The 25287-nt window shown below is 47.7% G+C and overlaps 1 protein-coding gene and 1 long non-coding RNA gene across 3 annotated transcripts in view; one reads left to right on the top strand and one right to left on the bottom strand.

Moving 5' to 3' along the window:
* Positions 1-18068, top strand: part of GDPD5 (glycerophosphodiester phosphodiesterase domain containing 5) — a 173446-nt gene extending 155378 nt beyond the window's left edge. The window contains exons 12-17 of one of the 2 annotated variants that reach the window (XM_083736805.1): positions 602-759; positions 3284-3431; positions 6641-6723; positions 8383-8397; positions 16282-16394; positions 17489-18068. In XM_083736805.1, the coding sequence (XP_083592931.1) occupies positions 602-759; positions 3284-3431; positions 6641-6723; positions 8383-8397; positions 16282-16394; positions 17489-17604 (633 nt within the window). In that variant the 3' untranslated portion in view covers positions 17605-18068. The remainder of the gene's footprint in view (positions 1-601; positions 760-3283; positions 3432-6640; positions 6724-8382; positions 8398-16281; positions 16395-17488) is intronic. The other variant, XM_083736806.1, reaches the window with a different exon arrangement.
* The window catches only part of LOC310843867, a 305033-nt gene that overhangs the window by 228504 nt on the left and 51242 nt on the right, over positions 1-25287 (bottom strand). The window lies entirely within an intron of this gene.

Here is a 25287-nt window from a genome sequence, read left to right as displayed (position 1 = left end):
ACACCGGCTCCCTTGGCCAATAAAGCGAGATGAGCGCTGCAACCCCAGAGTCGGTCACGACTGGACCTAATGGTCAGGGCTCCCTTTACCTTTACCTATTTGCACTGATCAGGAAACCACACTCAAGACTGCTGCGACCGGATACGCAATGGTACGTTGACATAACGCAGAAATGTTCCAGAATTTTAAAGTGAAATATTTGAACCAATTTTAAGCCGTGGTTTTGAGAAACTCCTTGAGCGAGGAGTGCGATCTTTTGAAAAGCAGCGCCAACCGTTGAAAAGCGTTTGCAGCCCTGACCTCTTGGTAATCGCTGCTCTTTTCTAACGCTAGAAAAGTGCAACCTGTGCTGCTGATATAAGTAGTATATGACTCATGCAGCACGCTGGCGACTCATATACACACAATAATTACCCAAATAATTATACATTCTTTATCAACTTCTGAGAAAAATACAAAACCTTGTGGAAAGCCACAGAAACTTGCAAACTGTCCAGTCTAAGATGAACTTATAATGTCTGATTTCAATAGATTTTTCAAAGGCTCTTTTCTAACGGCAACTGCTACTGGGTTCCTTTCGTTTTGTTTTCTGCCCCATCAGGTGATGTGGTTGCCCGACTCGGACCGCCGACTGGTCCAAGAGGTTGCCCCGGGATTCCAGCAGACCTCTGGCGTCAAGGCTGCGGCTCAACCTTTGAGGGACAGAGGCTTCCAGAAGCTGAACCTGCGCTACACCAAAATCACCAGGGACGATATCAGGTCTGCTGTGGGCTTTCGCTCTTCCACATGTCTTTGGTCTTGTTCTCATAAGCATCCTTATCTTTCTGGACTGTACCACTTTCGGCCTGCGGGAAGCTTCCATGACGGAAGGTTTCTCCCATTTTTTAAAAAAAGAGAAACGAAAACCGACATCTTTGCTTCTAGAAAAGTAGAGTGCCAGGGAAGGTAATGTCTAGATTTGGCTTCTCCCTGATGCCCTGGCTTTCTGAGGTCAGGGAAGCCTGCAATCTACATGAATTGTGACCGGGGTGGGGTGCTAGTGTCACACACAGTTCATCGTTCCTCCCACCAAAATATCTAGGAAACCAGGAGGGATTTTGCAACAATAATGAAATTGTAGAATAAATTCCTCAAGGCGAGATGCTTTGCAGGAGGTTGAACTTTGGGTACCTTCCAGCTCTATGATTTTGTGACTCCTGCAAGCTTTCCTCAGTGAAGCAGATTGCAGAATTGACCTTCTTGTTAGCAGAGACGATTACGGCCCTGAACAGAGCTAGCGGCGGAGGAAAAGGCCTTTTGACAGGGGTGCCTAATGATGACTAAGGGCCTGCGGAGACAATTGCATGCCTGGAACGTAATGGATGGCTTTGTGAGGCTGCCTCTAATATCCTCTTTGGGCCCTTTGAGAGACAAGCTCCAAACCACTTGCCACGCTCCTTATCTCTCCAGCAGCCGCTGCTGTTACCATGGAACTGTGAAAGAAGTCCAAGGTCCCGGTTTTTATTTCAGAAATTACTTTGTGCACAGAAAAACAGCCTATTAATAGCCTTTGATCCCTCCGTCTTATCTTTGGACGGACGTTGGCTGGGACACTTTCCGAGAACAACGCATGGTTGCGGTTTGCCGATTGGGGAATAATATTTTGGGGATATAGATCTGGAGCAAGTGAAGGCGTTTGTTTTGCAGCTGGATGAGAAACGTTTGCTTCTCAGCCTTGTCGTGTTTGCTTGTTTGCTCCCTCGGGGGGTTGAACCAGCATTTGTGGGGGCTGCTGTGACCCTCAAAAACCCACAGTGCATGAGAGACACTTTGCTCTTCCTGCTCAAATCAACTCTGCACGGGCTCAGTGTCTCTTGTATTGAACAAAATAAAAAAAATCCTTCCAGTAGCACTTTAGAGACCAACTAAGTTCATTATGTGGGACGTGGGTGGCACTGTGGGTTAAACCACAGAGCCTAGGGCTTGCTGATCAGAAGGTCGGCGGTTCGAATCCCTGCGACGGGGTGAGGTCCTGTTGTTCGGTCCCTGCTCCTGCCAACCTAGCAGTTCGAAAGAACGCCAAAGTGCAAGTAGATAAATAGGTACCACTCCGGCGGGAAGGTAAACGGCATTTCCATGTGCTGCTGTGGTTCGCCAGAAGCGGCTTAGTCATGATGGCCACATGACCTGGAAGCAAACACCGGCTCCCTTGGCCAATAAAGCGAGATGAGCGCTGCAACCCCAGAGTCGTCCGCCACTGGACCTAAAGGTCAGGGGTCCCTTTACCTTTACCTTAAGTTCGTTATTGGTCCCTAAGGTGCTACTGGAGGGAATTTTTTTATTTTGTTTTGTCTACGGCAGACCAACACGGCTACCTACCTGCAACTCCTGTATTGAACGCCCCCCTTTAAACACACCCACAGTGCATTGCATGCTAAAACCTCTCGCTTCCCATTCCAAATAGAAGAGAGTTGCAATGAGCTTGCCTCTGTGAGTGAGTGGGCAATGGGCGACGTGGGCGCCATTGCTTCATTGACAGAGCAGTTGATGGGAAAAAGGCATGAGAGCACTTGCAGGGTCTCAGAGCCCTTCACCCTCCTTCCTAAAGCCCAGTAAGTAGTTGCCCTGGCTTTGAGAAGGAAGAGGAGGCCCCTGGGACCTTGTCAAAGCCCTCATATGTCCTGTGGCGCTGTGGTCTAAACCACTGAGCCTCTTGGGTTTGCTGATCAGAAGGTCGGGGTTTCAAATCCCCATGATGGAGTGAGGTCCTGTTGTTCTGTCCCAGCTCCTGCCAGCCTAGCAGTTCGAAAGCACACCAGTGCAAATAGATAAATAGGTACCACTGCAGCGGGAAGGTAAACGGCGTTTCCGTATTCTCTGGTTTCCGTCATGGTGTTCCATTGTGCCAGAAGCTGTTTAGTCCTGCTGCCCACATGACCCGGAGAGCTGTCTGTAGACAAATGCCGGCTCAGACAAATGCCGGCTCCCTCGGCCTGAAATCGAGATGATCACCACAACCCCATAGTCGCCTTTGACTGGACTTAACCATCCAGGGGTCCTTTACCTTTTATCTTTACCTGCCTCCTTCCCAAAGCTGGAGAAGCGCTTACCAGACTTTGAAAAGGTACCACCTCAGCCAGTGGTTCTGCCCTAAAACGGCCTCTGTTCTCCGATGTGGTTCTCTGACAACAGAATCCGGGACCAGACAGAACCCAGCGTCCCAACAAGATCCAGCAAATGCTATTTTGACGTTCTTCTGTGCTTTTTAAGGCCTGTCCTTCTCCCCGCTCTGCTTCCTCGACAGGGAATACGCCGTGGCGAACTTGAGCGTCAATCTGTTTGTCGTGAACGAGCCTTGGCTTTACTCTGTCCTGTGGTGCTCCGGGGTCCAGTCCGTCACCTCCGACAACTCTCGCGTCCTCAGCAGGCTGCGTTTCCCAGTCTGGATGATGGTAAGCAGGGCTTGGGCTTTGTGTCCGTTCGTTTCCAGGCGTATGAACTTCAGGAAGAGAAGCAGCCTGCTGGAACAGGCCTGCTGGCTCGTGGGCATCTGAGGAAGCGGAATGCTGCAAGATCCGGGGCTGATAAAAGAAAGCCCTTTTTCACACAGCAGGGAGTTAAACTGTGGAACTCCCTGCCACAAGAGGCAGGGATGGCCACCAACTTGGGTGGCTTTGAAAGAGGATCGGACAAATTCATGACAGAGAAAATAAAATAAAATAAAATAAAATAAAATAAAATAAAAATGTAATGTAATGTAATGTAATGTAATGTAATATAATATACAGTGGTACCTCAGGTTAAGAACTTAATTGGTTCTGGCGGTCCGTTCTTAACCTGAAACTGTTCTTAAACTGAGGTCACACTTTAGCTAATGGGGCCTCCTGCTTCTGCCGTGTGATTTCTGTTCTCATCCTGAGGTAAAGTTCTTAACCCGAGGTACTATTTCTGGGTTAGCGGAGTCTGTAACCTGAAGCATCTGTAACCTGAAGTGTCTGTAACCCAAGGTACCACTGTAATATAATTATTTACACCCTGCCCATCTGGCTGGGTTTTCCCAGCCACTCTGGGCAGCTTCCAACAAGAGATTAAAAATGCATTAAAACACCAGTCATTAAAAACTTCCCTAAACATGGCTGCCTTCAGATGTCTTCTAAACGTCGGGTAGTTGTTTATCTCTTTGACCTCTAATGGGAGGGCGTTCCACAGGGCGGGCGCCACTACCGAAAAGGCCCTCTGCCTTTTCAGAAGGCCCTTGGCGCTGGACCAGAAGGCCCTTGGCGCTGGACCTCCATGCAGAGTGAAGATGCTCCTTCAGGTCTACTGGGCAGAGGCCATTTAGGGCTTTCAAGATCAGTACCAACACTTTGAATTGTGTTCGGAAACGTACTGGGAGCCAATGTAGGTCTTTCAAGACTGATGTTATGTGGTCCCAGCGGCCACTCCCAGTCACCAGTCTAGCTGCCGCATTCTGGATTAGTTGTAGTTTCCGGGTCACCTTCAAAGGTAGCCCCACGTAGAGCGCATTGCAGTAGTCCAAGCGGGAGATAACCCAAGCATGCACCACTCTGGTGAGACAATCCGAAAAGGGCTCTTAGTGGCTACTAGGTGCTGCCTCCACAGCAATGCTTTGGCAGATCCTTCCCCGCCCAAAGAGGCCACAAATACTTATCATTGTTTTTATTATTTATTAAACTTGTATACTGACCTCCGTCTGTAGATCTCAGGGTGGTTCACAACACAGAAATGCAAGTTTCAAAAACCCCCACACAAAATACACATTGAATCATAGAATCATAGAGTTGGAAGAGACCACAAGGGCCATCGAGTCCAATAACTGTCCTCCTCCCACCACCCGCTTCAAACGCTTCAGTAAAAAGGAAAGGTTTTGCCTGGTGCCTTAAGCTAGACTAGAGAGCACCAGGTGAGCTTCCCTGGGGGTAGAGCATTCCACAAATGGGGAGCCAACGTTGAAAAGGCCCTGCTCTCGTGTTGCCACCCGCTGGAGCTCCCATGGAGGGGCTCAGGGAGAAGGGCCTCATAGGATGATTGCAGGGTGTGGGCTGGTTCTTATGGGGAGAACCCATAAGAGTCCTTGAGGTATTGAGGTCCTGAGCCGCATAAGGCTTTATGGGTAAAAATCAGCACTTTGAATTGGGCCTCGAAACATCATAGAGGAGGCTGTGGTTCAAAAAGGGCTTACCTAGGGTTATCTTCTTGCTCCGACACACATGCACACGATTATACTTCTTGTTACTGAAAGAGAAAGGGGATAAACCTCTACTCGGGTCAAATCCATTCGTTGATGAAAGGGGAAAAGCAAATTGACAGTGCTTGCAACTTCTGCTGCTGCAGCTACCAGTTTAGTGGCCCAGGGCGGCATCTAGTGGTCGCCAAAGTGCTTCTTCTTAATTCATGCACAGGCATTTATTTGAGCCCCAGTCTTATTGGTTGGTTCGGTAGATTAATAAACTAAAGCTTTGGGTCAGGGGTGGTTCTCCAAGGGCTGACCTGACCGGTGGCCAATACTCTGGCGCCTGAGTGTCAAAATAGACGTGACCGAAGTGTAAAAGTGAGCACAGCCCTTTTTTGAAAAAGCAAATATTGGGTAAGGGGTCATGGAAACCTGTTGGGAATGCAGCAGGAGGCCTAGGGGAATGATCATATATATTGATTGATCAATAGATATAGATATGAAAATATTTTGGGGAGACTTGAGGGCTGCAATTTACTTTGGCTTCATGGCATCAGGCAGCCCATATAAGCCCTCAATTAAATTTTAAAAAGTTTCCTGTTTTAAAAATGAATTTTGAAGGATCTTGGGAGCCACAGAAGATCCCTTGGGGTCTAGATGCCATGGCGTAAGCCCCCCAATCCTTTGCTTTAGAACTGTGAATTAAGGACATGGTTTTGAAGCTGCTTCGCTCCTGGTGTTACTGTAAGAGAAGGAATAATCATAATTAATAATAATAATAATAATAATAATAATAATAATAATAATAATAATAATTTATTTATACTCCGCCCATCTGGCTGAGTTTCCCCAGCCACTCTAGGCGGCTTCCAACAGGATATTAAAAACACAATAAAAGATCAAACATTAAAAACTTCCCTAAACAGGGCTGCCTTCAGGTATCTTCTAAAAGCCAGATAGTTTATTTCCTTGACATCTGACGGGAGGGCGTTCCACAGGGAGGACGCCACCACCAAGAAGGCCCTCTGCCTGGTTCTCTGTAACTTGGCTTCTCGCAGCGAGGGAACCGCCAGAAGGCCCTCGGCGCTGGACCTCAGTGTGTGGGCTGAAGGATGGGGGTGGAGATGCTCCTTCAGGTATACTGGGCCAAGATCATTTAGGGCTTTAATGGTCAGCACCAACACTTTGAAGGAAGCTCCCCGATGAGAGTCTTTTATGCATTTTTAATTTTTGCCCCTATTTATGTTATTGCATCCCCTTTGTACGTGTTTACATTGCTGCCATGCTGCCACTATCTTATCTGTTTTCTTCCGTCACCGAGAGAACGGGCTTCATTGCCTGCTAATAAATGTCTCAAATATATCTGAAACCAGAACTCTGCATCCCCACATTGAGAGAGAGAAACTATTATTTTAATTATTGCCTTAAGCCAACTGCATCCTTGTCTCCTCTTTTTTCTTCTTCCAGTCTCCGGACGAATACTATCTCATCTGGATAACCGCCGACCTCGTTTCGTTCGTCATAATCGTAGGAGTTTTTATATTCCAGAAGTAAGTAGCTGCAGGCAGTGGTTTTGCAGAGTTATTCTTCGCCCCCCGCAAAACAACAACAACGAACCCATGTCTGAAAAGGCACTTTTAGGGACAGTGGAATATTTTCAGCAACCCTTTAGAAGTTAACCCATTTCCTACAACGCAGGACAAATGAGGCTGGCGCACCTTTGAGCTGCCACTCTGTGCCACCCTAGTCCTGTAAGTAGATTGAGAGTGCAAGGGTTGAATGGGGAGGGCACAAAGGAACTGGGCACCATGCCACATCTGTAACCAAGACGCCGTCCAAAAACGTTGAGGGAGGGAGTTGACATCCACCTCCTGTATTGTTTCGAAAGGCCCTTGTTTCTGAATCTCCCCCACATGTAGAAAGCTAGCACGTCAGGCTTCTTAGCCCACTCCCTGACACACCAGTTTTCTACATGCGGGGATTTTAATTGTTATTCTTTCACATGCTGTCTGCACCATCATTGCTGAGGTGATCCAGCAGGAGCGAAACCACGTGCCTCTCTAAATAAATCTTTCGGGATGGTCCGTCCTGGGCTCTGGAGTGAGATTTAGACGGAGGTCAAGGGGTCCCCCAAATTAGTTGTAGTGAGTTCACAGCTGAGCAAGGATTTAGCGAGGGGGTCATGAATAACACAGGATTTGTTAGCATGATGCCTGGCACTCTCTTGTTTTCCTATGTAATTCTTGAGGCCTGGGAAGTCACAGTAAGCCTGTAAAAGATGCCGTGTTGGAGTCCCGGGCATGTAGTCAGAAAGAACTCAGAGGAGAAAAAATACAAAGCCAAGATGAAGGCTCTGGTCAGCTGCTGGTTTACTTGGTTTACTTCAGGAAGGCCCAAAAGAACAGCAGGCCGGCACCTCAATCCGGGCACTTTAAAATAACCCACTGCCAGGTTGTGTTGCCGCAAATTACGCTTTCTCCCTTCCACAGCAGCGGGGCAGATTTGGCCCTGCGGGTTTCTAGTTGCTGATCCTTAGTCTTCAAATCCAGCGTAGAAGTAACATCATAAAGATCCACAGAGTGAGGGGAAGGAGGAAACGTAGGCAAAATTCTTAGATGCTTTGAAAGAAGAGAGGGCAGCCATTTTTCCATCCTCCCGTCTAGCCGGGGTAGGAGAAGAGAGAATTGTTTTCCAGCTGCGAATTCCAAGAGACGATCTGACTAGAATCCTCTCCCACAACCCCTTTTCGAGCAAAGTTTGGGCAAGCGATATCCACTCAGGGTGCCCTAGGTCAGGGGTGGGGAAGCCCCCTGAGTGTTTTTTGGACCCCAAGGTGGCCAGGGATGATGGGAGTTGTAGTCTAGCAACATCTGAAGGGATGCAGGTATCTGACACACTCTCACCTGGGGTTGGGGTAAAACGTCTTCCCCCAGTTTTTTGCAGCTAGTTGGACGAGAGGGGATTGGCCCAGAGACCCAGTGGTACGGATTCTGAGTCTTCCACACCAGCAGTTAAATCTCCTTTGCTCTGACTCTCTATTGGTAGTTTTGCTCCCTGGGGAGGAATGATGGACTCGAAGGAGGTACCCTATTCCTCCTTGGTTTATTTTTCTTACTGCTCTGACCTTGTTGCATGTTCCTCTTTTCTTTCTCTCTCTCTTTCTCTCTCTTTCTCGCTCTCTCTGCTGCTGCATTTTGGCATCTTTACAGCTATCACATAATCAGGTAATTTCTGATGCCTTCTTCCTCATCCCACCTTTCGTCTGTTTTCCTTCCTTCCTTCCTTCCTTCCTTCCTTCCTTCCTTCCTTCCTTCCTTCCCACCTCCCTAAAAAAAAAAAAAACAACCCAAAAAAGCACCGCTGCAAAATTGGGTTAAAAAGCAGAGCCGTTTCCAGAAGAAACCCTCTAGAAGTTAAAAGTAAAAAACAACAACTACCTTCTGGCTCAAGAAATGTACTAAGTGGGGATTTTCCTGCCCGTGGAACTGGGATTTGAGTGCACTCGGCAGCCTCGGTTTGCAAAACTCCAATAATAATAATAATAATAATAATAATAATAATAATAATAATAATTTATTATTTATACCCCGCCCATCTGGCTGGGCCTCCCCAGCCACTCTGGGCGGCTTCCACAGAGACCAAAAATACACTAAAATGTCAGACATTAAAAGCTTCCCTGAACAGGGCTGCCCTAAGATGTCTTCTGAATGTCAGGTAGTTGTTTATCGCTTTGACATCTGATGGGAGGGCATTCCACAGGGTGGGCGCCACTACCGAGAAGGCCCTCTGCCTGGTTCCCTGTAGCTTTGCTTCTCGCAATGAGGGAACCGCCAGAAGGCCCTCAGCGCTGGACCTCAGCGTCCGGGCAGAATGATGGGGGTGGAGACGCTCCTTCAGGTATACTGGACCAAGTGTCCCTGACGCCGGCAACCCCGGAAATGTGTCTTGTTTGTTTATTTAATGCATGTATAAAAATAATAGAGAGTTGGAAGGGACCCATGGGGTCATCTAGTCCAACCCGCTGCAATGCAGGAATCTCAGCTGAAGTATCCATGACAGATGGCCAGCCACCCTCTGCTTAAAAACTTCCAAGGAAGGAGAGTGTGCTATCTTCCAAAGGAGTTCATTCTATGGCTCTTACTGCCACCATTTCCAAGGGAGGCCGTATATTCCACTTTTTTTCTCCAAGGATCTCAAGATGGTTCCTCCCTTCTGCCTCCTCATTTAATCCCAACAACGGCCCTGCCAGGTAGGTTAGGCTGAGAGGCAGTGACTGGCCCAAGGCCGCCGCACCCAGCAAGCTTCCTCCTGGCCGAGTGGGGATTACCGGTCTGCCCCACGGAGGACCTTAAGGTCCATAAATAGCAACACCCTAGAGGTCCCTAAGGAAGTCAGATTAGCCTCAACCAGAGCCTTTTCATGTGCCTGCACCGTGAGCAGCTGAGGTTTTTCTTCTCGGCCACATTCTGCTGAAATGGAGGCTGCCTCTATGTCCTCAACCCATTTTCATTATTTCAATTGTCCCCTGAGGTGATTTTTCTTCTCTTCTGGCGAGCATTTGAAACCTGCCCCCCACCCAACCCACCCCATTTTTGCAGCCAAGCCCCAATTCCTCATTTTTCGTTGTTTACCCAAGCGTTCCGCCTCCACACATTATCTTCCTGCAACGTTTGGTTGTGTTACGGAGAACCATTCTCATCGGTCTGTCTCTGCCTTTCCCATTTTTTTTTAAACAAAACACAAAATAATTCTTTTCTTTTTTTAAAAAAGATATAGTTTCTGTGCATTTTCAGTGTTTTCATTGAATAACCAAAGCGATCGTAGGCGTGTGCGGGATTCGAATCCGGTGCCTCGGCTTTCCTCCGCTGTGCATTCTGTATTGGAAGACAGCCTGGAAGTGATGTGTAGATCTGCCATGTGGGATCTTGCTTGGGGGAGCAATGGGGAAGGTTGCAGGTTCCACCGGATCCCTCCAGAAAGAGGCACACATGAAGATACATGTGTGTGTTGTGCATGTATTACCTCTAGACGGGTTCTGAACTTTCTGGGGTTCTTCCTTCCCACTTCTTCCCCTTTTTCTCTGCAAGGAACAGCTTTTCCATGCGCTGAAGGCACACAGCAAGTGTGCAGCGCTTTTGTAGTTTGTACGATTATGCTTGGCTCGGAGAAAACAGAGAAAAGCTTTCCTCCCTCTCTCGAACTCGTGGCCCTCCGGCAAAGCTGAGCATTCTGGAAACCCATAAAAGAAAGCGCTTCTTCCTGCAGCACAGGTTTAAAACTGTGGGATTCACTTCCACAGCAGGCTTAAGAAGCGATCAACCCACATGATTTTAAAAAGGATTAGCCGAATTCACAGAGGAGAGGGCTATTACAGTATTTTAATATTTTTTTGGAAGCGGCCCAGAGTGGCTGGGGAAGTCCAGACAGATGGGCGGGGTATAAATAATAAATTATTATTATTATATATTAATATTATTATCGGTGGCTGTGATGGGAGACAGTGCTCGGTCTCTGCGGTCAGAGGCAGGAATGTGCCTGATTCTCAGCTGCTGGAAACCGCAGGTCATTTTAAAAAAAGCAAATCTCAAAGTGGTTCCAGAAGATAAAGCCATAAAATCGAGAAAAAGGCACAGCCCTACTGTTAAAGTTAAAATACTGAAGCAGATTAAAATCACCTCGGCTTCCTAAGAATCTGGGTGGGCAGGTACGAACAAAAATGTTTGTAGCAGGCAACGAAAAGAGTGCTGAGAAGGTGGCTGCTTGATATGAATAGGGAGGGAATTCCAAAGTTCACTAAACCGATGCGTTCTCACCAATGCAGAACAGGTGTTTTGTGGCGCCTGCCGTAGTGCCAATTCTGCCGTGGTGTAATGGTAAAGGACGGTTAAGTCCAGTCAAAGGTGACTGTGGGGTTGCGGCGCTCATCTCGCTTTCAGGCCGAGGGAGCGTTTGTCCGCAGACAGCTTTCCAGGTCATGCGGCCAGCAGGATTAAACCGCTTCTGGTACAACAGGACACCGTGACGGAAACCAGAGCGCACAGAAACGCCGTTTACCTTCCCTCCGCAGTGGTACCTATTTATCTACTTGTACCGGTGTGCTTTCCAACTGCTAGGTTGGAAGGAGCTGGGACAGAGCAAAGGGAACTCACTCCGTCACGGGGATTTGAACCGCCGAACTTCTGATCGGCCATCCCAAGAAGCTCAGTGGTTGAGACCACAGCGCCACCTGTGTTCCATAAGGCAATCTCGTGGGTAGGGAGAATTGTTCTCGAATTTTGCTCCCCGGTTTCCCCAGACATCTGGTCAACAGCTGGGAGAAGAGGCTGCAGGTCTCTTCTTCTTTGGCCTGGGAAACTTTATAATAATATAATAATAATTTATTATTTGTACCCCGCCCATCTGGCTGGGTTTCCCCACCCACTCTGGGGCTTCCCACAAAGACCCAAAATATGCTAAAATGTCACATGTTAAAAACTTCCCTGAACAGGGCTGCCTTCAGATGTCTTCTGAATGTCAGGTACAGTGGTACCTCGGGTTACATACGCTTCAGGTTACATACGCTTCAGGTTACAGAGTCCGCTAACCCAGAAATAGTGCTTCAGGTTAAGAACTTTGCTTCAGGATGAGAACAGAAATCATGCTCCGGCGGCACGGCGGCAGCAGGAGGCCCCGTTAGCTAAAGTGGTGCTTCAGGTTCAGAACAGTTTCAGGTTAAGAACGGACCTCTGGAACGAATTAAGTACTTAACCTGAGGTACCACTGTGGTTATTTATCTCTTTGACTTTGTGGGAACAGCAGCAATTGCAGGAAGTAAAGAGAAGCATTTTGGCTGATGTCATCTTCCTCCGTCACTCATCCCGGCTTCTTCCGCACACGTCCGTGCTTTTATCAGCTCAGCGTCTCCTCCTCCTTTCCTGACCCTCTCTCTTTCCTCCCCTTTTACGAAGAGCAACTCCCTTTGGCTTTTCGAGGGCTGCATTTGACGCGGGGGTGTGTGTGTGCAACTGGCGTCTTTGCGCTAGGAAGCCTGCGCACCACGGCAATGGTTTGGGGTGGTGGGGAGGGGAAAGGGCATTTGTGTTGGACCTAACCCTGGGGTGCTGGTCATCATAGTGGGTTCCTGCTAAATTTGGGGACAGGCGAGCCTTTTGCACCTCCCTGGGCATGACGGCGGCAGGCCAAACTTATTCTGTGTTTTTATTTTGTGATGTTACGTTGTGAACCTCCTGGAGACCTGCGGGTATAGGGCTCTATACAAATTTTAAAAACAAAACAAAATACAATAAAATACCGGGAGCAGGGTATCTGTAACCTGCGGGTCCCCAGATACGGTGGTACCTTGGTTCTCAAACTTAATCCGTCCCAAAACCAAAGCGTTCCAAAACCAAGGCACGCTTTCTCATAGAAAGCAATGCAAAACGGATTAATCCGTTCCAGACTTTTAAAAACAACCCCTAAAACAGCAACTGAACATGGATTTTACTATCTCATGAGACCATTGATCCATAAAATGAAATCACTAATCATGGTACTGTACTATAAAATAAATAAGACTGTGTTGTAGATGATAAAAATAAAAAGTATTATTTTTTCTCACCTGCACTGATGATAGTCGTTGTTTGGTTGGGGGGCTTTTATCCATTTGCGCAGTCACACATTCATTCAATCAATCAATCAATCAATCAGTAGATGAACTGGGTTCCACACAGTCACAAAAGCAAATGAACCGAAAAAGCCTCAAAAGCAAAAGAAATAGCAAAAACAAAAGTGCCAAACTTAATTCATTCCGGAAGTCCATTTGACTTCTGAAATGTTCGAAAATCAAGGCGCAGCTTCTGATTGGTGCAGGTGCCCTGGAAACAATAGCCAACAACCGCATCGGATGTTCGGCTTCCGAAAAATGTCCGTAAACCAGAAAACTTACTTCTGGGTTTTCTGCGTTGGAGAACCAAGGTACCACTGTACTACTGAACCACAACTCCCATCATTCCTGGCCATGGGCTGATGGGAATTGTAGCTTGACATCTAAAGGGCCACCGGTTACCTGCCCCTGAAGTAGGAAGACCCAGCTAGATGGACGGGGTACAAATAATAAAATTATTATTATTATTATTATTATTATTATTATTATTATTATGAGTTGTAAATGCAAAATTGCTTGCAAGCTTCTCATTCCAGAAGCACTGCGGCCCATTCTCCCAGCAAGAGGGCCTTTTGGTTTCAGGGTCCCCTTGGGGTGAGGATAGAAGCTGGGTGCGCCTGGAGCAAAATGCAGACTCCTCTATTTTTGTATTGATTTGGCAGCAGACCTGATGTTAGCACACAGGCCTGTTGAAATCTCATCCATTGGTGGTCTTATGTGGGTGGTTTAAGTGACCACTAGGAGGTGCACTAGGGACACGGGTGGCGCTGTGGGTAAAACCTCAGCGCCTAGAACTTGCCAATCGCATGGTGCGCTCCCGTCGTTCGGTCCCAGGCCTGCCAACCTAGCAGTTCGAAAGCACCCGCGGGTGCAAGTAGATAAATAGGGACCGCTTACCAGCGGGAAGGTAAACGGCGTTCCGTGTGCTGCGCTGGCTTGCCAGATGCAGCTTGTCACGCTGGCCACGTGACCCAGAAGTGTCTGCGGACAGCGCTGGCTCCCGGCCTCTAGAGTGAGATGAGCGCACAACCCCAGAGTCGGACACGACTGGCCCGTACGGGCAGGGGTACCTTTACCTTTACCTTAGGAGGTGCAACGAAGACGAAATTGGGGTGTGTGTGGCTGCTTTGTTCGTGGTTTTGGTGTTTGTATTTAATCTTACGTATGTATTTGATCTTTTGTGTGTGGTGTGGTGTGTGTGTGTGTGTGTGTGTGTGTGTGTTTGTATTGGGGAGCACTTTTAAAAAGTGCAGATGACAAACAAAAGCTTAAGTGAGGCTCCCCCTTTTTATATGATTTTATTTTATAAATTTTATTAATTTGATTTAATGTGTGTGTGTGTGTGCGCGCGTGCGTTTGCACGCAGGCACACACACTAACAATCTGATCAATCAATCAATCAATCAATCAGGGGCACCTTTTTTAGATGGCTTAATTTAAAATAAATAAATAAATGATTTTTTAAAAAAACATCGCAGATCCGGCCCAAGGTTTTTGCAAAGTTGCTGCTTTAAGTGGTAATGTGAGAAGCCCGGGGCTCTCGCGCTTTGTGTCTAGACTCAAAAGAGCCAGAAATGATTAACTGGAAAATTCAGACTCGCTCCGACTCCTGTTCCCCTTGGTCGGATTAAGTTGCCTGTGCATGTTTTGTTTAGGATCACCCCTCCCAGTAGACCTGAGATCGAATCCTGTTTTGCTGGAGCAGGGAGGGTGTTGGTCACTGAGCAGCTGCCTCCTTTTGCAATCCTTTTGCTAACCTCCAGTCCTTTCTCATATTTCCATTGAAAGCATGTTAATAAATAATAATTTTTTATTTATACCCCGCCCCTCCTGGCTCAAAAAACCAGGCTCAGGGTGACTAACAACAAATTTAAAACACTTAATTGATGCAACAAAAAACAGCATTAAATACAGTATAAAACATGAATAACAATAAATTCAGAATTGCGGCCTCCTCCCACTAACTCCCCCCCCCCCCCGCTCCAATTTGAGAGGAGCCCAGCCACTGAATCTGTGCTCGGCTCAGCAGAAAAGGCCCGTTCTCATGTTGCCACCCTCCGGACCCCTAATGTAGGGGGCACATGAAGAAGGACCCCAAAGGATGATTTCAGGTTCTGGGTCAGTTCCTATGCAGAGAGGCAGTCCTTGAGGCATGGCAGTCCTGCGCTCTTTAAGCGGGGGGAGTCCATCAGTTTTGTTAGATCAATTAAACTAAATAGCATTAATTGGTTTTTCAATAAATGTGCCATTAATGGTTGCTGTTTTGGATTTCATTGCGTTATTATCTTATTTTTATTGCATTATTATTTATCAGCTCCCTGCTTGTGGAATGCTCCCCCCAGGGAAGTTCGCCTGGTGCCTTCATTACATACTGTATTTTTCGTTCCACAAGACGCACTTTTTTTCCTCCTAAAAAGTAAGGGGAAATGTCTGTGTGTCTTATGGAGCGAATGCGTGGTCCCTGGAGCCGAATTGCCCAGGGGCAAAAAGCAGATCGTGGTTTTGGGGTTTTTTTTAGAAAGAGGGAAGGGGGTGTTGAAAGGAAGCCGCTGAGCAGCTGATCAGCAAGTGATTGGAGGGAGATAAGGGACTCTAGAGATAAAGGAGGCTGCCTGGGAGCGGGGAGGTAAAGACAGCAAACTTGCAAGGAGAGGAGACAGGAATACTAAAACAAGCAATGAGGAGACAAATTAGAAGAAAAGGAGGAGCAAAAAACTGCTCCAGCTAAGGAAAAGACACTAAGGCAAACAAGAGGGAAGGGAGTGTTGAAAGGAAGCAGCTGATCGGTGGGATCGGGAGGGAGATAAGGGACGCTAGCGATAAAGGAGGCTGCCTGGGAGGGGGGAGGTAAAAGCCCATGGATCCTCCGGATTTTTGCATTGGGTCACCCCAAATTCACCATCAGATCACATACAGCCTGCACCAAAAAAGTCACGCAGCCACTGTTTCGTGGGGCTGCAAAGGCGCAAAAACGTGGTTACATAGCACGGATCCACATGGATCCTCAGGATTTTTGCACTGGGCTACCCCAAACTCACCGCCAAATCACATATCATATCATATCATGAACCACAAAAATCACGCGTCCACTGTTTCAGGTCTGGTGCGTCTTATGGAGCGAAAAATACAGTATTTTTTTTAAGGCTCCAGGCGAAAAACTTCCTCTTCAACCACGCCTTGGGTTGATTCATATTCTGTAGACTTTTAAACATCTCTGTGAGAAGGTGGGGAGGCTATTGTCTTTCTGTTTTGTAATTATTTACTTGTTTTTATTCTGTGTTTTATTCTGTGAGCCGCCCCTGAGCTGGTCAGGCCAGCTTGCAGAGTTTCAAAACAGAGGGAAAATGAGTTTTCTGTCGCTGTGCTAGGAAAATAGCGCAGAGTTGCTTCCTCATGAGTTTGAGAGTCCATGGATTGTGAGCTCCATGAAAAGTCCGGTTCCCAACGTTCTCCTTGTCCGTTTCAGGTGGCGAATGGGCAACATCCACAGCTACAACCCTGAACAGATCATGCTCAGCGCCGCCGTCCGAAGGTCCAGCCGGGATGTCAACATCATGAAGGAGAAACTCATCTTCTCAGGTGAGGCAATTCGAGGCTGGATTCCACGTGGCTATAACTTGATCTGCGGCAGAGAAGTAACTTCCTGTGGGGATGTCTTGCTCTTCTTTGGGTCTTCAATTCGAGTCTCGCCACAAATTCATTGTCATGCGGCTAAGGTTAAGCCTTTTTTAAACATTACAGACCCAGCCCAAGTTTTTGCAGAGTTGCTGCTTTAAATGGTAATGTACTTTTAAATAAATAAGGTACACTATTCATTGTATCAAATTGTAGATTTCAACAGAAGTCTCATAAAGTTCAGCAAAGAAAGCAGAAGATCCAGTGGATCAGTTCATTCTCTAGTCGGTTCATGCATAAGGTCCATACATGTATAAGTATTTATAGATCAATTTGATTCCCTCCCCCCTCTTTCTTTTTTCCTTTTTCCTTCTGTGTTGGAACTCCTATTTGGGGACTTCCCTGGCTTTTTTCTGGCCCATGTAGGACCAGTCTGGATAGTTAGCCTTGGCGAAGATTTGACGTTTTTACCCCCCCAAACGTTTTTGATTGAGTTTCCAATGAAACGAGGTTGCATTTTAATTTTTTAATGTATTTTAATCTTGTTTTTTAAGCTGTATTTCAATCAATTGTTTTTATATTTGGTGTTAGCTGCCCTGAGCCTGGTCTTGCCTGGGGAGGGCGGGGTATAAATAAAATTTATTATTATTACTGTTGTTGTTGTTATTGTTATTATTATTATTATTGGTGTCCATTCCACCTGTCTCTTCAAAGACTGCAATAATCCACATGAAAGGTTGTTACAGTTCCACAGAATCCTTTCACAGAGTCTAAGACAATATGTAATATTACAATATGAGCCTGTTCTACTGATGAGGCCTAGGATGGCGATACAAGGCTAATATTCCGGAAATCCTTGTCTTAGACTCTGTGAAAGGATTCTGTGGAACTGTAACAACCCTTCTTGGCTTCAACAGGGGGGATTTGAACCCTGGTCTCCCAGGTCTTAGTCTGACACTCTAACCACTACACCGCACTGCCTCGCATTAACAGCAGCATCTATTCAGATCCTTCCCCCTCCGCCTTCTAACACCCCGCGCTTTCTCTTTCCTCCTCAGAGATCAACAGCGGCATTGAGACGACGGACGAGCTTTCTCTGTGCTCGGAGAACGGCTACGCCAACGAAGTCGTCACCCCCCTGGACCACCGAGAAGTGAAGCTTCGTATCAACTGAGGGGGCAGCAGAGGAGCGCTTGGAGGGCTCCGGAACCTTCTGACACTTCCTTGGTCCTTGCGTGGACTGCCTGGGACTCTTAATGCAACGGACTTCGTGCGGGTGGCCTGGTGCCTCTCTGAAAACTGAAGCTGGACTGGGTTTCTTTGATTTTTTGTTGTTGTTGTAAATATCCCCCCTTTTTGTGACCCCTTTTCTTGCCTATCATGGGATTGGGGGCGGGTGGGGCAGGATTTGGCATGTTTGCGAGGAGCGATCTGGCGATGGGACCCACTAGAAGATAGCCTTCAGAGGTGTTGCCGGACTACAAGTCCCATCATCCAGGACCATGCATGGCTACAGCTGATGGGAGTTGTAGTCCAACGTCGTGCAGGGTCATGTGATGGAAGGAACCCCACTGTCTTTCTCTCCTCTCCTCGGTGCAGCGATTGTTAGCTGAACTTATTTAAAGATGTATGTTGTGACCTCTTGGCGAAGCGTGGTTATTATCCATATTTTTATGGGTTTGAAATCTTCTGGGCACTGGGAAGGTGTCCAGCCTGAAATCTGAGGGCTGCATTGCCCAACTAGACAACGATCCAAGGGCCATGTGACTGGTGGGTGGAGCCAGAAGCAAAAGTGGGGAGGAAATACCGTATTTTTCGCTCTATAAGGCGCATTTTTCCCCCTCCAAAAATTAAGGGGAAATGTGTGTGCGTCTTATGGAGCGAATGCAGGCTCCATGGCTTCAGCGAAAGCAACGCGAAGCCTCTGAAGCGCAGTGGAAGCACTCTCGTTGCGCGCCGGAGGCTTTGCGTTGCTTTCTCTGAAGCCTGGAGAGCGAGAGGGGTCGGTGCGCACCGATCCCTCTTGCTCTCCTGGCTTCCCTTCTCTGGAAAAGCGCTGCACAGCTTTCCCTCTCTGCGCAGAGCCCCTTCAGCGAAGCAGGAGGAGAAATGGAAGGGGCTCCGCTTCTCCTGCCGCTTCGCTGAGGGGTGCTGCGCAGAGAGGGAGAGAATTTTTTTCCTTGTTCTTCCCCTCTAAAACTAGGTGCGTCCTATGGTCGGTACATTCCAAGGACGCATTGAAGACGGGCAATGGTGCTTGGGGTGAGAAGCAGGGCTTGAGAGGGTTCTGGGGGCCACATAGAGAGCCCTGGAGGGCCGATTTCAATGCGTTTTGAGGTTTCCCAATCCTGATTTGGAGGTAGGGTGCTGTGCAGACCGAGAAAAGCTCCAAGCACGAAGAAGGGAGACGTTAACTGGAAATATTTTACAAGCCTGAACGTGGAACGACTTTGATCTTCCTTCTTTCTCAATGGCGGCAAGAGGGAGCAGGGCCGTCTTAAGCACACCCGGCGCCGTAGTGCAAAGATCCCTCCGGCGCCCTGCCAAAACAACTCCAAAACAAAGGAGAGAGCAGTGGAAAATGTCCTCTGCCTCCTCCACCGCCCCGATCCCCAGCGTGGTGGTGGTGTTCAAGCAGGAAAACGTGCTGGTGGACATGCTTTCTGGCGTCAGGGCTACCGGGAACGCTGCGTGCCGCCCTTCGCCAGGATGCAGGAGGAGGACAACGACTGGGATCAGGGCTGTCTTTAGCTGTGCTGGGCCCAGGGGTAACCCAAAAACTGCAGTCCAGGTCCAGTCCAAAATCCAAAGGTTCTGCTAGGAGTCAGTCTGACAGGGCCAAGGCAGGACACGAGGCAGGAAACCAGGCAAGGGCAGGCACAGGATCTCAGGCAGGATCTAGCATACAGCAATGTTGCTCCTGCAACCTGGGGCAGGGTCCAGCAGCCTTTTATCTCTGTCAGGGTAGCGGCTGGTCCTGATCCCCCGGCGACTCACCTCCCTGTTTCACCCGAAGGCGAGCACTCTTCCTGCAAGTACTCAGGTCTCTCCTTCTCTCAGACCTGAGTCTCTGCAGCTCGGGAGACGTCGGTGGGTTACTAGACCCAGGGGCCACCTCAGCCTCCCCTGACCCAACCGGTAGTGGAGCAGCTGTAAGTGATGGCCCAGCTGGAGGCAACGAGGTCATCCCCAGGGCAGGCTCAGGCCCCTGACTCGGCCCAGCTGGTGCTTGTTGCAGGGGAACCTGTGCAGACTGGGACTCTTCAGGATCAGGCCCCAGACTTGGTTCAGATGATGTCTGAGGCAAAGGATCCGGTGCAGACTGAGACTCCTTTGGTGCCAAGCCGCGCAGCTACCCCGCTCGCTAGGGCGCCGTTGAGAGGCCGGCGCCCAGGTGCAACAAACCACTAAGACCAATGGGAAAGACGGCTCTGAGAGGGAGAATGGTGCATGGCAAAAAGCAGTTGTGGGGTGATCATTGGGTCGCCTCACTGAAGGCTGTGCTAAGAATAAAAGCTGCAAGCAGTACATCCCACATATAGGAGCAAATCTCATTTCCTGGATCTCACTCTAGGGCAGCGGTTCTCAACCTGTGGGTCCCCAGATGCTGTTGGACTACAACTCCCATCATCCCTGACCTCTGGTCATGCTGCTAGGAATGATGGGAGTTGTAGTCCAACAACATCTGGGGACCCACAGCTTGAGGAACACTGCTCTAGGGAGGCCGAGTCAAGGTGCAATACAAGACTGATGCATTGTTTCTTAAAACGGGGGTTCTCCAGATGTTTTGCTGGACTTGCAACCCCAGGAGATTTATTTTCATTCCCCAAGGTTTATGTACGTCTTGATTCTCGTAAAACACCAAAGTGGTTTACCGAAGCAAAAAAGAGGGACAAAATGACCGGTTAAAAACAGCTCTTTAAAACAGACCGCAAATAAATAAAATCAGTACACCCGGTTAAAAACACCTGTCGACATTTTACGCGTCTTGTTAGGTTTTCCTAAACAAAAATGTTTTCAGCGGGGTGTCAAAAGGAGTGCAGTGGTACCTTGGTTCTCAAAATTAATCCGTTCTGGAAGTGTGTTCCAAAACCAAAGCGTTCCAAAACCAAGGTGCGCTTTTCCATAGAAAATAATGCAAAATGGATTAATCTGTTCCATACTTTTAAAAACAACTCCTAAAACAGCAATTTAACATGAATTTTACTATCTTAACGAGACTATTGATCCATAAAATGAAAGCAATAATCAATGTACTGCAGTCACACAGTCAATCAGTAGCTGAACTGGGTTCCACGCAGTTACAAAAACAACAAAAAAGAGCCACAAAACCACAAAATAAATAGCAAAAACAGACAGACCTCAGCATAACACTCAAAACGGAAGCGCGGCACTCAAATTGGAAGCATGACACTCAAAACAGAGCATGTTCAGCTTCCAAAAAAAGTCCGCAAACCGAACACTTCCTTCCGGGTTTGCAGTGTTTGGGTTCCAAGTTGTTTGAGTACCAAGGCGTTTGAGAACCAAGGCACCACTGTACAGTGAAGGTACTGATGTCAACAGGCAGGGAGTTCCAAGTGCGAGTTCTGCCACACTAAAAGATTGATTTCTTACAAGGGTGAAATATTATTTGGCACCTTTAATGGTGTAAGTTCTGCAGATGGAACGTCCACATAGAGGTAAGGCGACCCTACAAGTAAACTGGTTCCAAGCTGTTCAGGGCTTTATATACTAACACAGGCATAGGCAAACTCGGCCCTCCAGATGTTTTGGGAATGCAACTCCCATCATCCCTAGCTAACAGGACCAATAGTCAAGGGATGATGGGAGTTGTAGTCCCATGACGTCTGGAGGGCTGAGTTTGCCTATGCCTGTACTAACACCGTGCACTTGGCTCAAGCAGCAGATAGGTAGCCGTGCTGGTCTGCCATAGTCAAAACAAAATAAAAAATTCCTTCCAGTAGCACCTTAAAGAACAACTAAGTTAGTTCTTGGTATGAGCTTTCGTGTGCATGCACACTTCTTCAGATACACTGAAACAGAAGTTTCCAGACCCTTCTATATAGTGAGAAGGTGGGGAGGGGTATTACTCAGAAGGGTGGTGGGAATGGGTGATTGGCAGATAGCTGTGATGAGCCTGTTGACGACTCTTAACGACTGCAATAGGTCTTACAGGAAAAAGCAAGGGGTGAGAAGGTGAAAAATGGCTTTGTCATGTATAATGAGATAAGAATCCAATGTCTTTGTTCAGACCAGGTCTCTCCATGGTTTTAAGTTTGGTAATAAGTTGCAATTCAGCAGCTTCTCTTTCCAGTCTATTTCTGAAATTCCTTTGTAATAGAACAGCTACTTTGAGATCTTGTATAGAATGTTCTGGGAGATTGAAGTGTTCTCCTACTGTGGCTCCTACTGATGTCGGACATCAGGAACCACAAGACAGAGAAACCAGTTTTTCACCTTCTCACCCCTTGCTTTTTCCTGTAAGACCTATTGAGGCCCCATTAGCTAAAGTGGTGCTTCAGGTTAAGAGCAGTTTCGGGTTAAGAACGGACGTCCGGAACGAATTAAGTTCTTAACCTGAGGTACCACTATCTGACTTTTAGAAGACATCTGAAGGCAGCCCTGTTTAGGGAAGCTTTGTATTTTGTTTATTGGAAGCTTTCATTGTATTTTAATATTTTGTTGGAAGCTGTCCAGAGTGGCTGGGGAAACCCAGCCAGATGGGCAGGGTATAAATATATTATTATTATTATTATTATTATTATTATTATTATTATTATTACACACACGTCTTACTACCCGAACCCAACACGTTCTCAGAAAATGGTTCGTTAGGTGAGCTTTTGCACAACAAGTCCACAATTTCCATTGATCCCTATGGGGAAATCTCTAGAATGTGTTCCTGACTATGGAATTTTGACCCCAAAATGACAACAGCAACAACAACAACCAGGAAAAACCCTCTGAACCCTCAGAACCATAGAATTGTAGAGCTGGAAGAAGCAGGAGGTTCTGCAAAAAGGGTTTGCAAAGAGCAAACATGGAATGCAAAGTGCTCACTTCTTGTAAGGATTACAGTCCTAGACATGCGCTCAACAGACACACAGAGAACATAGGAATCTGCATGACTAAGGATGCAGGGCAAGGCTCCTGGATCAGGCCAGTGGCTTAGCTCAGCGTTTCCTGCACTGACTGGCAGCATCTCTTCACAGCTGCCGAAAAGGAGCCTTACCAGGAGATGCCAGCGTTGAACCTGGCGCCTTCTACTTAGCTAGGATAGCTCATTCAGAAAAGCACGAGACTCTGAACCTCAATGTCATGGGTTCGAGCCCCACATTGGGCAAAAGATCCCAAATTAATAATAATAATAATAATAATAATAATAATAATAATAATTTATTTGTACCCCACCCATCTGGCTGAGTTTCCCCAGCCACTCTGGGCGGCTCCCAATCAAGTGTTAAAAACAGTACAGTGTTAAATATTAAAAACTTCCCTGAACAGGGCTGCCTTCAGATGTCTTTTAAAGATAGGCTAGCTGCTTATTTCCTTCACATCTGATGTGAGGGTGTTCCACAGGGTGGGCGCCACTACCGAGAAGGCCCTCTGCCTGGTTCCCTGTAACTTCGCTTCTCGCAGAGAGGGAACCGCCAGAAGGCCCTCGGCGCTGGACCTCAGTGTCTGGGCTGAATGATAGAGGTGGAGACGCTCCTTCAGGTATACTGGACCGAGGCTGTTTAGGGCTTTCACGGTCAGCACCAACACTTTGAATTGTGCTCAGAAACATACTGGGAGTCAATGCAGATCTCTCAGGACCGGTGTTAGTGGTCTCGGCGGCCACTCCCAGTCACCAGTCTAGCTGCCGCATTCTGGATTAATTGCAGTTTCCGGGTCACCTTCAAAGGTAGCCCCACGTAGAGCGCATTGCAGTAGTTCAAGCGGGAGATAACTAGAGCATGCACCACTCTGGCAAGACAGTCTGTGGGCAGGTAGGGTCTTATCCTGCGTACCAGATGGAGCTGGTAGACAGCCGTCTTGGACACAGAACTGACCTGCGCCTCCATGGACAGCTGTGAGTCCAAAATGACTCCCAGGCTGCACACCTGGTCCTTCAGGGGCACAGTTACCCCATTCAGGACCAGGGAGTCCTCCACACCCGCCCGCCTCCTGTCCCCCCAAAACAGGACTTCTGTCTTGTCAGGATTCAACCTCAATCTGTTAGCCGCCATCCCTCGCGGTCCCTCCCATCTCCATGACTCTCTGATTCTCTACATGCAAAACTGGTTTTCTACCACCGAGCTGAGACCCTTTCCCATATTAGTGCCAGCTAATGGTTATAAAGCTGAGCGTCATCTGCAGGGTCCGGGTTCGAATCCCTGCTTAGCTTTCCCTGAGTGGCCTAAGGAGGTGAACCAGGGGCTGCAGACATCGGGAACCCTGTGTTGCCAGGGTAGGCCGTGGGCTTAACCTGGGCCGTTCCACCCTGAAAACGTCTCTTTTTCTGTGCAAATTTGCCAGGCTCTCGCTCAAACGATGCTTTTCCTCCGGGCCACAACTGCTTTTCCAGATGGGCCGCTGACTCTAAGCTCTCCCCTGGGTGAAGTCCCCTCTGCATCCTCACGCCCTCCCTTCTGCAGAGGCGACAGGGAGATTCCCCCTGCCTGAGCCGTCACTTGGCAGCTGCAGCGAATGCCAGGCAGATCCTCCGAGCGCATCATAATTACCAGGAACAAAGCCGAACCCGATCGTCTCTTGCTTTGTGGCTTGGAGACTAGAGGGTTATTATTTGTCTTGGGCAAGCGCAAAAGCAAAGGGAGTGTCCTATTTTATTTTTGCTGGCCAGTTTACATCGGTCAAGGGGTTGCCAGAACCAAGCTGTGATGCTCTTTGGTCCAATGCCTTCGGATGAACACACACCTGAGCCATTATCCTTCCATTCCAGGTGATGGGATCTCCATCGGACAGGTGAGAAAGACCTTCCAAGCAAAGGGGATGATGCCTATAAGCAAAGAGATCAGGCGAGGCGGATGTAGGAATCTGCCTTCTACAGAATGTTGGTGCCTCAAGCTGAGCACTGACTGGCAGCAGCAGCTGCCCAGGGTTTCAGGCAAAGGGTTCTTTCAGCCCTACCTGGGGATTGGAGGAGGCGCGAAGCAGACACCCTACCACTGAGATATGGTCCTTTCCCATATTAGATCAAGCTGCTCCACTAGCATGGGTATATAGCTGAATGTCATCTGCAAGGTCTTGGGTTCGAATCCCCGTTTGCTTTTCCTAGGAATTGAATTGAATTCCTGCGGCTTGATGGAGGTAGAAACTGTCTCTGATGTCTTGTTACACTGCCGTTTCTACGGGGATATACGCTCGGTATTTATCCCTCCTGTTATACAAAAATCTCCAAATGGGTCCGGACTTCAATGTCTAAAACTCCTGGTAGAGGACAAGAATCTGGAGATCACACTAAGGGTGGCCAAATTCTGTGCGACTGCCATAAAACCTAGGGAACAAGCTGTACTACCAAAATGATTAAGGTTTTAAATGACAATTTTAGGTTATATTTTAGTGATCAAGATTTAATATATATTTTTAACTGCCGCTATATCTGAATTGCCTCTGTTATACCCAATTGCAATTCAATGTATTCCTGTTGTGTTTTATGATTTTCCTGATATTGTAAGTGAGCCGGAACTAGTCTGTGACCATAATAATGAAATTCAATTCAATTCAAACCCTATTCCTGGATCGAGGGAAGAAAGAATGTTCCCTTGTCCATGGTATAAATTCTGTTCGGAACTTGCCAGCTATAAGGCTCATTGGAGAGTAAATGAAACAATGATAACAACAAGGGGTACATGTG

Source organism: Podarcis gaigeae (assembly GCF_964106915.1).
Source record: "Podarcis gaigeae genome assembly, chromosome: 4".
Taxonomy (NCBI): Eukaryota; Metazoa; Chordata; class Lepidosauria; order Squamata; family Lacertidae; genus Podarcis; species Podarcis gaigeae.
The sequence above is the reverse complement of the archived record's forward strand: the minus strand, read 5'-3'. Positions and strand labels throughout refer to the sequence as shown.